The sequence below is a fragment of the Archocentrus centrarchus genome, chromosome 11 (assembly GCF_007364275.1).
Source record: "Archocentrus centrarchus isolate MPI-CPG fArcCen1 chromosome 11, fArcCen1, whole genome shotgun sequence".
NCBI classification, from domain to species: domain Eukaryota; kingdom Metazoa; phylum Chordata; class Actinopteri; order Cichliformes; family Cichlidae; genus Archocentrus; species Archocentrus centrarchus.
In genome coordinates this window covers 34,296,491-34,311,556 of record NC_044356.1, presented here as the reverse complement: position 1 = coordinate 34,311,556, position 15,066 = coordinate 34,296,491, and the positions used below count along the sequence as shown (strand labels likewise).

Genomic DNA, 15,066 nt, shown 5'->3' with positions numbered 1-15,066 from the left:
TTAATTCTGGTTGTGTCCCTGCTGATTTTAAACATGCTGTGGTAGAACCTATTCTTAAAAAACAAAACCTTGACCCAACCATTTTATCCAACTTCAGACCAATTTCTAAACTGCCATTTCTTTCAAAAGTCTTGGAGAAAGTTGTCCTCCTTCAGCTCCAGACCTTCTTAGACCAAAATGGTGTTATTGAAGTATTCCAGTCTGGGTTTAAAGCATATCACAGTACTGAAACCGCACTTTTAAAAGTTTTAAATGACCTTTTAACTATTACTGATTTGGGGGACTCTGCCATTTTAGTACTCTTAGACCTTAGTGCTGCCTTTGATACCATAGATCATGGTATCCTTTTATCTCGACTGGAGCACTTTGTTGGTATTAAAGGGACTGCACTTAAATGGTTCAAATCCTATTTAACGAACAGAAGTTTTACAGTTAGGCTGGGAGAGATTTCTTCCTCTGAAAGCCTGCTCTCATGTGGGGTGCCCCAGGGGTCCATTCTTGGCCCAGCCCTCTTTTCAATTTATATGCTCCCCTTGGGTTCAGTCTTTAAAAAACACTGCATCCCCTTCCACTGTTATGCAGATGACTCGCAGATCTATCTGCCACTGAAAAAAAACTCAGTGAGTCCTTTGAAGGCCTTACTGGACTGTCTGGAGGAAGTTAAAACATGGATGGCTCAAAACTTTCTTAAATTAAATGAGCAGAAAACCGAGGTCATTGTGTTTGGTACCCCTGACCTCTATGACCTTGGCCCCTTAAAGATATATAATAAACCCTGTGCAAGGAACTTGGGGGTGATCCTTGACACAAATCTTAGTTTTGACAAGCACATTAATACCGTCATCAAATCTAGCTTCTTCCATCTTCGTCTGCTTGCAAAGGTGAAGCCATTTCTCTGTTCCACGGATTTTGAGAAAGCTATCCATGCTTTCATTTCATCTCGACTCGATTACTGTAACAGTCTCTATTCAGGTGTCAGTCTGTCGCTACTTCGTCGTCTGCAACTGATTCAAAATGCAGCAGCACGATTACTAACCGGCACCCATAAACGAGACCATATATCCCCCATACTTGCATCCTTACACTGGTTACCAGTCAGTTTTAGAATTGATTTTAAGGTTTTATTATTTGTTTTTAAGGCGTTGCATGGGTTAGCACCTACCTACCTCTCTGATCTTATAAGCCTGCACACTCCCATCAGATCACTGAGGTCTGCTGAGCAAATGCTCTTAACTGTACCGAGGTCAAGATTAAAACATAGAGGTGATCGGGCTTTTGCAGTCGTTGCTCCAAAATTATGGAACAAGCTGCCCCTTCACATCAGGACCTCCCCTACAGTTGACATCTTTAAATCTCGTTTGAAAACCCATTTTTATTCTTTGGCTTTTAAATCAAAATGAGTACTGGATACATTACTGATGTTGTTTTCTTTTATTTTTATTTTTGTTTTTATAATTTTATGCTTCCTGTTTTAACTATCTCTTTTACATTGTGTTTTAAGTTATTTTATTTATCTTAAATGTACAGCACTTTGGTCAACTGCTGTTGTTTTTAAACGTGCTTTATAAATAAACTTGACTTGACTTGACTTGACTTGACTACTGGCAGCATGAGGTGATACCTGGGCCCTACAGAGGTTGCACAGGCTGTCCAACTCCTCCACGATGGTACATCAATACGTGCCATTGCCAGAAGCTTTGCTGTATCTCCCAGCACAGTCTGAAGAGCATAGAGAAAATTCCAGGAGGAAGGTAGTTACTGTAGGAGAGCTGGCCGCAGAAGGTCCTTAACCCATCAGCAGGACCAGGATCTGTTCCTTTGTGCAAGGAAGAACAGGAAATGCACAAAATGACCTCCAGCAGCCATTGGTATGAATGTCTCTGACCAAACAATCAGTAACAGACTTCATGAGGGTGGCCTGAGGGCCCGACATCCTCCAGTGGGCCCTGTGCTCAGTGCCCGGCAGTGTGGACCCCAATTTATCATAGAATACCAGAATTGGCAGGTCTACCACTGGCACCCTGTGCTTTACACAGATAAGAGCAGGTTCACCCTGAACACCTGTGACAGACGTGAAAGGGTCTGGAGAAGCCGTGGAGAATCTTATGCTGGCTGTAACATCGTTCACCTGTTTGGTGGCGGGTCAGTGATGGTCTGGGGAGGTCATGGAGTGATCCATGGAGGGATGCACAGACCTCTACAGGGTAGGCAACAGCACCCTGACTGCCATTAGGTATCTGGAAAAGAAATCCTTGAACCCATTGTCAGATCCTACCCTGGTGCAGTGGGTCCTGGGTTCTTCTTGGTGAATAACAATGACCGGCTTCATGTGGTGAGAGTATGCAGGCAGTTCCTGAAGATGAAGGAATTGATACCACTGACTGGCCCCCACACTTGCTTGACCTAAATCCAATAGAACACCTCTGGACTGTTGCACCTCAGACGGTCCAGGACATCCTCCATCCAAGACACCATCTGTTATCCCACTAGGAGAATGCCCCAACATTGTCAGGCATGCATACAAGCATGTGGGGGCCATACAAGCTACTGAATACTATTTTGAGTTGCTACATTGAAATTTCAGCAAAGTGAACGAGCCTGGTGCATCATTTTTTCACTTTGATTTTCAGGGTGTCTTTGAATTCAGCCATCAAACGATGTGGCATCCTTTCCTAACACATTACCCAGTCCATATCAGTATAGATATCCAGCCATGACATCAAAAATATGTAATAAATTATGATATCAAAATGTACTTGAGTGCTATCAGCAACAATATAAAGTGGCATATTTTTTGACAGACACAGCTACCCCTGGAAATAATATCTGTGTTTTGGAGAGAGAGAAACAAATAGAATGTATTATTTGACAATAAGTAAGAATGATTTCATATTTTTCAAAAGTGATTCTGTGTCTTGGAAGGGGGGCTGAGTGTACAGCGTCCTGTGTAATCTCTGATGTAGCGATGTGAAACCCACAGCCATGCATGAATGGTTGGATGACTCAGTACCACAACTGTAACCAAGGATTCTGCAGCTGCTGCCCTAATCTGGCTGTCTCACTTTGACATCCCTTCAGTTCACTGTCTTCAAGTGCATATTTTGGCTCTGTATCCTTGGTGTTAAAACTGTCTTCCTGTGATGATATTTTTGTATTTTGTTGTCACCTATGGTGCTAAGTGTTCTTGGTGGTATTTTCACACAGAAGCACCCGGAGATTACTTATCGCCTAAACTCTGTGGGCAGCCTTTGTGTTTCCTTTTCTTTTCTATCAGTGGTTTCATATGCATAGCTCTTCCTTGCTGTTTCATTGTGACTAGTATCACTCATTCAAATTAATTCTGGTACTGTTGTTTTCTTTCCTTAAACAATGTAAATACAACACTGTATTTGTACCAGTAAATTCTTGTTTAGAAAGACCTAAAAGTAGTGGGAACATTTTCATTTGGGTTCATGCTGCAGTAATGGACTGGTTCTTATATAGCACTTTTCTACTTGAGCACTCAAAGAGCTTCATACATTCTATGACATATGAGTTGTATATTGAAGCCCTACACATGTAAAGGGTTTTACCACTATGAGGTTCCACATGCGAGCAGCTTCGGCCACCAATGTGGACACAGAGCTGCAGCCTGGCATCAGCACGATTTTGATGGGCTCTGTGTACAGAAGGTCATACAGCAGCTTGGTGGCCTCACCAGGATCACACTATAGAAACACAAACACAGTATATTTGTCAGTATACAGCACAAAGCATACTGTTCCAAACAACCTTACATTTGATAATACTGGATAAATAACTGTTCATAGATACAGTTAGGTCCATGAGTATTTAGACAGTGACACAATTTTTGTAATTTTGCATCTGTTCACCACCACACTGGATTTTAAAATCAAACAGTTAAGATGCAAATGAAGTGCAGACTTCAGGTTACTCAGCAGTTGCATTGTTTAGCTACCAAATGCCTTCTTTGGCTGTTAGGCGGGGATAGCAAATGTTCAGTAATTACGTGCCTCCATATAAATTTGACTTTTGATTTGATTCTGCAGGGGGCGCCATTGTGCCAATTGCCACTTTTTCTGCATTCATGCAAATCAGATAAAGTATGTGTGATTGATTACACGTACATTTTTGTGGCTAGCCAATCAAATGAAACCCAAAATTTGAGCGTTGCTACAGCAACACCGTTCATAATAGGCTTATTTAGGTTTTTCAGACTAATAATGGCCTCATTCACTTGCACTGATATATTGAGACCTCCCAATATGAGGTCTCTTTTGACCTCATACTGAAAGTTCAAGTAAAAAGCTACTAAATGCAAGTTCAGCACTTACATCCAAGAAGATATTTATACCATCACAACAGTGGGAAACTTAGATCAAAGATTCTAATTGATTGGGTCTTTCTTTAAACAGGCACCAAACTGTACAACATTAGATTATTTTGGGATTGAAACTAAGCTAAGTGAAGAAGATCCTTTCTAAACAGTTTTATGAAAAGTTGCATTCAGAGCAAGAAAAACAAAACAAGTTTAGATCATTATAAAACGGCACCAGTTGTCCATGGTACACTTTATCAGTTTTTCTTTCTTTTGTATATATTTGCTCCAGAAAAAGGGTTTTCATAAGTCACAGTTTGTTATATCATCATCAGTACTGCCTGGTGCCCCAAAGTTTTAGGCCATCTCAGTAATGCAGCTGTAAAACACAATCACTGCTGAGATTTGGCGCTACACAAATGAAATTGAATTTTTTACTTTAACAATGTAAACAGACAGAAGAATATTAAAGGTAACACGAATCCACTAACTGTGACTAAAACAGTGGTTAATTATGATGTCACCAAGTTCACCCCATAACAATCATCAAGCTGAGTTCAAAGCAGGGCACTAACAAGGTATGATGAAAAATTTTAGGATTCTGCCCTTTTATGTTAAACTGACTTGGCTGAATGGAAGGATCCACAGCAATCTGTTTTGTCTCCATATAATCTTTTAATACACGATATACTCGACTGTACAGGTTATATGTGGCACAGAATGTTCTGATTGCATTCTGTGACCATGGCGAGTAGATCACGTCCTTATAAATGACTGTGCTTGTTATTCTTTGTCAAACGTCATGCTGTTGCACTCGGTATTGTTTGACTCCTTTGCAAAGGCAAATTAAAACCTCACAAAGACAACCTATTAGTGTGAAAATCACTGTATTTTACATTTCCATAACACATGGGAAGATAGAAAGAGTGAGGAGATTCACAATTTCCTGCAGCTATTTCCACATTTAAATATATCTCCACAGCAGTTGATTGCTTAGTGGTGAAAGTGGAGGGCATTTTGAGTGCCTTCATGAAAATACACAGACTATGGTTATGTACCCAAAGTCAAAGAAACCATCTGTAGGGGAAAATGTGTCTTGTATTAGCACCTCTGAGACACAATATGATATTTCACCTGTCAGAAGCTTACCATGAGTCTCCTCTTTTGCAAAACATGCACAGCAGCTGCATCACCATGTTTAACATTGCTTAAGACCTCAGATTCCATTTTTTTTAATATATATTTGTTAACATTCAATTTCTTAAATAATGATTATGAATGAGTTACACTAACAGGAAAACCCAGCTAGGTGGGCTTCATAAATTGCAAAATAAAAGCAGAGTGCCTTTTGAGAGTACTTCAAAGTTTCTATCATAATTTCAGCCAAAGGCAAAATATTATTCAGCAGGGGAAAAGACTAAGTTAACAGCCTTGAACAAAACAAGAACATCAGTGAGGTAGTAGCTCATCCAGCTCACAATCCATCATTATTCACAGGCTCCTGTGATGTGTGAAGTACTGACAGAGAGTGCTTTCTTTCAGGTTCTTTCCCAATTACAGTTTTGCTTTTTCTTTTTTAAGGGAAAGAAAATGCTGCTAAACTTCATGACCACAAAATCTATATGTTTAGAATGACTCTGCCGTAGGCTCATAGTGAAGGTCAAAAACCATTTCAGTTACACAAACATCTAAAAAGGGACTTGCATTAATTTCCTGTTACTTTTTCAACATCAATAACAAAAAGGATGTGAACTTGAAACCAAGCTGTTCCCTAGCAACTGACTCTGAGTATAAATCCATTCTTGTGGAGGTAAAATACCTCTCCAGTCAGTGATTACACACCTAAAAGCTGTTCATAAAACTAAAATAAATATTCATAATAATAAATAAAAATAAAATAACCCTTTCTTACCTTAAATTGGCTTAGCTGTAACTCTATACAGTTGCCTCATTTACTTAAGTCGTGTATGAATATGCTAATTAAGCCCCAGTCACCCCTCCACAGATTGACTACTATGGAATTATATTCATGTCAAAAGCCGTTTGCAGGACACAAACATGGAACAAATCATTTCATTTCACAGGTGCACGTGTTCATTGCCACTCCCGCAATTAAATTCCTCGCAGGGAAATTTAACAAGCCGTGCACTAGAACTCAGCAGTCACATGCACGAAGCAGCCATCAGGTGGTCTGGAACACAGATTTGGTACACTTGGTTGGGGAGACAACAGATAATGATGAGGTGCTAGCTGTAAAAACTAAACATAGCTGTCACCACAAACACTGAGAATAACACTTGTTGGGAAGATTACATTACCGTGTAATTACATTAACATAAGTTTAATTTGAGTAATATTATTTTTGCCTCTGTTTTCTCTGTTTGATGTGTGTGGAACGTGTCTGTTTTACCACTTCACAAACAGATTAAAACAGGAAGAAATGGAAGCAAACTAGCATAACCATAAAGGACCGTATAACACAGTGGTGTCCACTGCAGATGAGATGAAATGAAACAAGTGCACAGAGCATTCAGCTTGACTATTTCCAACAGCTAACAGCTAGCTATATTGCTAATGCTACATAAATTTAATCCCAGATCCCAGCTGTGAAAAGACAGGCCTGCCCTGGGAATGGTACCCTAGGCTTATTACATATGAAACCCTGGCTGTCTGATTCTGTGGTTTTGAGATGTCGGTACACTGCAGTTCCAAGGCAAAGATGATCATTCATGGCACTGGCTAAAGATCTAACACATGCACACATTAACATTTTGGAGACCTTATTTCCTTGTTTTGGTTTAAAAAGTAGTAACCTGTTCTGTTGTAAACTGGTTGGATGTGCTTGGGGAATGAAACTATTTTACTGCAGAAAATAGAGCTGATCACATCTTGTGAACATCTGCTTTGCCATCTGATTGCACTGCTTGGTACACCCCCACCCAACAAAGAAAAATCAGACAGCTGGTGGTTCACCAGCTTGTCAGTCTGGTGAACCACCAGGGCACCTGACTCAAACAGACTCTCCTCCACACAACCCTCATTTATAAAGTGTTTCGCAAACTTGAACATGTAACAGGTGGATTTTCCCATTTCAGTGCAGCGAGCCAACAACGAAGAACCACTGACTGCTTAAGTGACAGAGAGTGAAAGTGGACAGTATGTCCTCGGTTTTTTGACAAACTCATTGCTCCAGCCAGGGGCAGCACAGAGTGACCCAGAGAGACAAGAGATGACCCCCTTAGACTGCTCTTTAGTTTTAGTTTCTTTGCATTCTACTGAGTTATCAGTTCTGTCACTAGTTAGTTAACATAAACTAATGTAAGTCTGTTGGCAGCAACCAACCAACCAACCCAGTGATGTCACATTCGCACTGGCACAAGATGGCACTGCACATGCTCTAAAAACTTTAACTTTAAACACTTATTTCTTAAATCCACCTTCACAAACCATTAAATCTGTGCTCTATAGCCTTTATACATGCAGTGTTTCATGTCCACTTTAAAATCCACTGTGGTGGTGAACAGGGGCAAAATTAACAAAAAAGATGTATCATTGTCCAAAAACACATAGTCTTCATTGTATTGGATGTGGGGTTAAATGTGGCTTTAACCCTATAAAGCCAAATGTGTCACTGGGGACACAACGTACACTACTTCAAATGTCCCATTGTTCAGTTAATAACCATATTTTGGGTGTGAAGTGCAATTTCTCAGGTTTCAGAAACTGTTTGAATTTTTCCGACAGGACAAATGGTTGCATAATTACAGATATTCAAGTGCGTTTGATCAGACATCTCGACAGTGATACACTCGCTGTTAACCAGCTGTTCACAGCAGGTAATGGCAGGTCACAGGTCACAGGTGCATCAGCGGCGATCGCCCAGTGTTATAGGGTTAAAGTACTTTAAAGTGCTATAAAGGCTTTTTGTAAGATCCTGGAGGAAGGTCTGGCGGAAGTTTCTGCTCTGTTCACCACCAGATGATGCAGGCTTTTGTTTTTTCCTGACCTCTCAGGCATCTCTTTGTGTGGTGTTGGACTATTGTCAGTGGGAGATCCATCAGAGCATGCTCAGTGTGATGTGCAGCTGGTCTGGCAGAGCAGTGTAGTGGTTTAGTCATCTGTGATTGATGAGTGACCAAGCTAGTGCTTGTTACATTTGGCTAAGTGTGCTAAATATGGATTTCTCACCACAACAGGTTGACATCACATATCTGTCCGTCTGCTCCTGTTTGTGTCATGATACAAGGTGCATGATCTTGCCTTGTTCTTGGAGCCAAATCTGTGTTTGTCTGAACTGCAGTTGTCGTGGTTACTGTTGTCATGCCAACCTACACCCCCACCACCACCCCTGGCTTTTGAAGAAGAGATCCAATGCAGAACAGCTTGAACCAATCACAGTGCTTCTTTAAAAACACACACACTTGTCACATTACATTTAACTGTTTATATACTCTGTGTGTGAGACACGGCTATGTGAGAGATTGAGAAAATATGAAATTACAGTCCAGCTGTGAAACCTTTCAACTTAAAACGGCATCTTACTAAATCTCTCTCTCTCTCTTTTTCAATGCAGGATTTTCAATGTAAGATTGAAATGGAGAATGCTTATTTTGATGCTAAAAATATTTTTTTTTGCTGTGATAAAACCATCAAACTGGTACAAGTGGATGCGCTGTCACGGCAGAGGCATGATCTGCAAAACGTGAAGTCAACCCCATTCTCACCAAGTTTCAGTAACCTCTCCCCATCGGTCTCTTGGTCACCAATGATGGTGTGCAGAAAAGTTGTACAAGATGCACTAAGGCTAATGTCACTTGGATTGAGGTAGTTTGTCTGGACCAGTTGGAATGTGATAAACACAGGAATGTACACTTCATCATTCTACAAGTAGAGCTACAGTGCTGTTCATTACGTACTTACGAACCAGGTGAACCTTGAGCTGACTGTTGTGATTTGGTGCTATATAAATACAACTGAATTGAATTGAACTTTGGGAATGATGAATTCAATTCAAATTCAAACTTCCTAAGCAATGATAAACACTTTAAAAATGAGAAGTAATACTTGAATTAGTAACTGAATTGAAATGATTGCCAGTATTGATTTGACCCTGACCCTGCATGCCATACTCACATGTGTGATTTGTGGTTGTAATTTTTGAAAAAGGGGAGAAAGGAGGAATAAAGAATGATTTACTGTTGGGTGGGTGCCTTAGCTATATGGGTACATGAAAACTAAATGAGGCCCACTAACACCAAAAGCAAGAGGATAGTAAGTCTCTCTGGTTGGATAGTAGGTAACAGGGTGCAGACCAGTGCAGGGAGCACACGGGTGCTGTCTACAACATCTAAACCTAATGATTGGCAGGCTGGCTTACAACCCACCATGAAATGAGAAGATGGCTTTAATTCAAAAACCTTTAACTTTTCTGAGACATACTTGTCTTTAAGTCATTTCTAAAGTATAGCCACGTAAATTGACTTTAAGAAAAAATAGGAAAAAACAGTTTAATGAAAATATTAATATTAATAATATTATTATTATTATTGGACACACTCACCTCTTCATATGAATGACTGTATATGTATGCACTGTATGTATTTTGACTAGTACTCTGTGTGTGTGTGTGTGTGTGTGTGTGTGTGTGTGTGTGTGTGTGTGTGTGTGTGTGTGTGTGTGTGTGTGTGTGTGTGTGTGTGTGTGTGTGTGCATTGCTGGAGAGAGCAAGCGAGAGACAGAGAGACAGAGAAATGCCACTACACTATCCAGCAGCTGGATTGCAAGCAAAGACTCACAGCCTTGGCTAACTGCTTGATGAGGTATACCAGAGAGAGAAAAGCCAGGAGAATAAACCAGATGTTCTCCACTGAGCCATCCAAGGTATATGCACAGTGGCAGGGGAACAATATGAGAACAAAAGAAAGATTCTCATATATAAAGAGCTGGAGACACGATTCACACATGCAGGCTAAAAAAACTAACTGCACTCTGTGAGCACCTGGCAGCACAAATGAACCGGCTGCTAATGAGTACGACGCACCTGGAATGGCCGACCGAAGGCTGGACAGTCCTGATCCCCAAGGATCAGGGACCAGTCCCATCCAACTTGCCTCAGAACAACATGGACATTTCTGTCAGGCATGTGGCTCAATATGAGTTAAGTCCAAAAAGGAATTGGCAGAAACACCAGAGGAGCAAAACACCAGCTACTGGTAGACAGAGCAGTCATTCAAGACTATAATACCAGAATGACCAATCTGTGCACCACCAGGATTGATTACATGAAAGGCTGTGACTCAATGCCTCACTCAAGGATCCTGGAATGCCTAGAACTATACAAGATCAACATGACCCTAAGAGCCTTTATCAGGACAACTTAAAGCCAATTGCACAAGTCACCATCAAGTGCAGGATTTACCAAGGAGATGCTGTGTCCCCACTGCTGTTCTGCATAGACCTGAACCCCCTCAGCTAAATCATTAACAAGACTGGCTACAGATAATGGCTATGGAATAGAGCAAATATTAGCCACCTCCTCTACATGGATGACATAAAGCTGTATGTGAGGAGTGAACGAGACATTGATTCACTGATCCACACCACTAGGATCTACAGCAATGACATCACAATGCCATTTGGACTGGAGAAGTGTGGTTGGATAGTAACAAAGAGAGGGAAGGTAGTTAGAACTGAGGGGATTGCTCTACCAGAAGGCAACATTGTAGACATTGAGCACAGCTACAAGTACTTCGGAATCCCAGAGGCAAAAGGGAACCATGAAAAGACCTCTAGGAAAGATGAAACCGCCGATTACCTGCAGAGAATTCAGCAAAATGGGAAGAACAACATCTGGGTAATCAATACCTACGCTGTGCCAGTCATCAGATACCCTGCTGGGATAGCAAGGTGACCAAAGGAGGAGATAGAAGCCATTGACATCAAGACAAGAAAGTGCCTTACCATGCATGGAGGATTTGGGATGGGATACACCCACAAAGGTGGTTGAGAAGGACCGAGCTATGATACTGCACAGGAAAAATGTTTCTTAAGAACATGACAAGCAAAGGCAAAGGTCTTTCAAGTGTCTCACTCAATTGGACCTGCCCAACTGACTATAATATGGAGCATCCAAGTCCCAGGTTTGACTCCTGGCAGGACAGAGCTTTGTTGAATGTTATTCTCCTGTTATTCCCACTCTTTCTGTGGATTAAAGGCAGTACTTAGAGAAACTGCAACAAATCCCAAAACTACATCTAAGATTCTACAGGCCTCAGTTAGTATGTTGAATGTTAAAGTTACTGATGGCACAATTAGAAAAAACTAAACAAGGATGGCTTATTTGGAAGGGCTGCCAGTAGCAAACCTATTCTTTTGAAAAAAGGAAACGGCAGCACAGTTTAGACTTGCAAAGTTGCATTTGAATAAACCACTAATTCCAAATAACTGGAACTCTGTCCGTTGGACAGAGAGACTAAAGTGGGGATGTTTGGCCATAATGTACAGAACCATCTTTAGTGAAACCCAAACACAGCATATCAGCACACACAGACCTCATACCAACTGTCATGCATGACAGTGGAGGGGTAATGATTTGGGCTGGTTTTGTAGACACAGGACCTGGCCAAATTATAGTCACCGAGCTGACCATGAACTCCGCATATCAAAGTATTCTAGAGTCAAATGTGACTCTAGCTAAAGCTAAAGCATGACCCAAATCGTGTCATTCAACAGGACAATGTTCCAAAGCACAGCAGCAAATCTACGGCAGAATGGAAAAGAAAAGAATCAAGATGCTGCAATGGCCCCAAGTCCAGATCTCAACCCAACTGAAATGTTGTGATGGTACCTTAAGAGAGTTCTGCATAAACAAAAATACCTACAAACCTGATTGAACTGAAGCAACCTTGTACAAAATTCCTCCACAGTTATGTGAGTGACTGATAGTCATACAGAAAACTATAACTTCAAGCTAATCCTGCTAAAAGTGGTTCTGGATGGAAGATGATCTTTACTTTACTGACGTGACAGGATGGCAACATTCCGAGTTAGTAAACAAAAAAACTTTTAGATTCATATTTGGATCAGAAATGTATTTTATTGGAACAAAATATTTTTGATTGCAGCATCTATAGTTTAGCTCATTGTGATTGCAAACCTATATAGTGTGATTATATAATAAGACAAAATTAACTCCATAAAAATGACAACTTTAAGTGTTTTTAATTGTCAAACAATAGCCTGAATAATGTAAAGTTGCTTAAAAATTTGTTCGTTTTTTGCACACCCATAGTTCTGACATTTAAAATGTATTCTTTACTACACCATTTCAGTGTCCTGCTTTCTGTTTCTACTTTTATCACAGCAAATCAAAGTTTTTTCTGGTCTGTTTCACTGCAAATATCACATTTTAATTCAAAATGCTATGTTGCTTTCATAACATTCAGGTTGCAGGCTGAATGCAGACAGAAATAGGCGAGTTTCCACAGTGAGCACACAGGGAGCCATTTGCACAGTGTGGTGCTATTTGAATGTGTGCAGGGTGTATAGCTGCTGTTCTTTTGCAAACACACAGAGATGCAGTTTTTACACTCCTATACAGTAGGTAGAGCATATCTCTGGGGCTGCGACCCATTTTATGGCCTGAATGCTGCATTTTAAAACATAAAAAAAAACAGAAGATTGCCACTTATTCTGCTGATGGCATGACATGATCCTGGAAATATGTCTGTGGAGTGCAGAGATAACTGATATGTGGAGAAGGGATAATCTATATCTTTACTTCAGATGTTAATGTTCCTTTCATAAAGGTCAAAAGGTTAATTTTTTTCTGCACATTTTCATCATGTGACTGTTGTCGTTGTCAAATATATCATTAATAAGTTTAGCAATAGAGTGACAAAGTAAAAACTTTTGACAAGTTATGGAACAGAGTAGGAAATGTTGGTTGGTGGGCCATTTATAAATCATTTGGGTCTCATGTGTTATAATTAGCCTTCAACCTGTAGTTATAAATGACTGTGGCTCACTATTAAAGGATTTAATCATCAAGTCTGTGGCTCTGTGTTAATTAATTCATTTTGGTCCAGATGTGTTCAGCCATTTAGAAAGAAAGAAAGAAAGAAAGAAAGAAAGAAAGAAAGAAAGAAAGAAAGAAAGAAAGAAAGAAAGAAAAGAAAGAAAGAAAGAAAGAAAGAAAGAGAGAGATCAAATTACTTTACCAAAGTCAGATGTTGTTTAAAATAACTTTTAACTGTTTTGTAAAATGTTACTGAATGTTGATTCAGCAATGTTTGATAAAGCATTAAGTTTCCACCTACAACTCTTTCATTAAGGTTGCCTTAAAATGAAGGCTACATGAATTGTCTACAGGAATTCTAGTGTCAGTTTCTTTTGGTACTGTGATGCCCTGGTTGTGTTCCTGCAGGTGCAGACTAAGTCTTACTAATTCTGATCAACATTTGAAGACAGACATCAGTGTAAGCCATAGTTTGTACTCACCATACTGTCATAGTGTATCAGCTCCAGCTCATAGTCAGGCAGTATGTCAGTCCTATTATTCACTAGGTCCAGGGCCATCTGAGCAGCAGGGAGGCAGGCTTGTCCACCAGGCCAGCCTCCACTCATGGGAAACAGAGCTCCAATGTAGAGCTTCTTCTTGCCTAGAGCCGGGCAGGAGCAGGATAGGAGGACAGTAAGGGTAAAGGTCAGATAGCAGCGGGAGACGGACCTGCGGGGGAGGGTTTGGCAAAGCCTAGTCATAGCTGGAGGATGCTGGAGCCTCAGCGAAGCTTAGACCGAGTCAGTGTATTCCTCCTATATAGCCTTCAGTTGGTAGTCTGCAAGGTTGCGGGCGCAAGCTGTTGTTCGTCAGAGAAGAAAGCACATTTACAATTCTGAATTATTTACATAATTTTTAATGTGATGCTCATTTGTTGCAAAAAGCAACAAAGCATTTAACAAATAATTCAAATCAACCTAGAGCAATCCCATCAAGCTCTTCTCCAGCTGCATTCACACTGTGAAACCTATCCTCACCTGCTCTGCCGTGTTTGGATAAGAACTACATCAACGCACAGCTTAGAAAGCGCGCCGCGCACAGGACACAGCGATCTTCAGGCAACTCATTAAATGCGGTCGGAAAAGCGTCGAGGAGAAGAGGGACGATTCATTCAGGCGAAAGCAGCTTCAAAGTTGCTGAACTTGATTAGAAGGTCGAGCTTGGTAATTGAATCAGGCTTCACGCTCTTTCCTCTGTCCATGGTACTGAAAGTCGCGGTGGCTCCGTTGATATTCAGCCTCTGCCTATTTCCAAGAGATAAGGGATCGCAACAACGCCGCGTTCATTTTCCCGCTTATGAAAAATTAACAAATATCCACACCGAGCCCACGAAGAAACACCCCGAGACCTTTAATTTGTCCTCTTCGTCATTTATCGACCCTTCTCCATTTTATCCGCCTACATACATACTGACGGCTCTCCAGTACAAAGCCTTAATACAACGGTTTTAACATGTTGTACATAAACAACACAAAAAAGAAAACGTCTTGTTTACAGCAATCCAGTGGCGTAATAGGACAACGGTCGATTAGAGAGCAAGGTCGATCTTAGGATGAAAAAGTGGCCTTGCTGTTGCTGGAATGCAGTCAGTCCCTCAAGAGAGAAGCGAGAAAAATGACGGGAGCTGCGCTGGATTGTGCCTGACTGCAGCAGCGTGCGAGAGTAAGAGAAGGAGGAGGAGGGATGTTCA

At 40.7% G+C, this 15,066-nt stretch overlaps 1 protein-coding gene across 1 annotated transcript in view; it reads right to left on the bottom strand.

Moving 5' to 3' along the window:
- gabbr1b (gamma-aminobutyric acid (GABA) B receptor, 1b) overlaps window positions 1-14,166 on the bottom strand; it is a 102,626-nt gene extending 88,460 nt beyond the window's left edge. Inside the window, exons 1-2 of the mRNA XM_030741798.1 lie at window positions 13,817-14,166; window positions 3,573-3,707 (exon numbers count right to left, since the gene is read on the bottom strand). Coding sequence (XP_030597658.1) covers window positions 3,573-3,707; window positions 13,817-14,077 — 396 coding nt within the window. The 5' untranslated portion in view covers window positions 14,078-14,166. The remainder of the gene's footprint in view (window positions 1-3,572; window positions 3,708-13,816) is intronic.
- Between the last annotated feature and the right edge of the window lie 900 nt (window positions 14,167-15,066).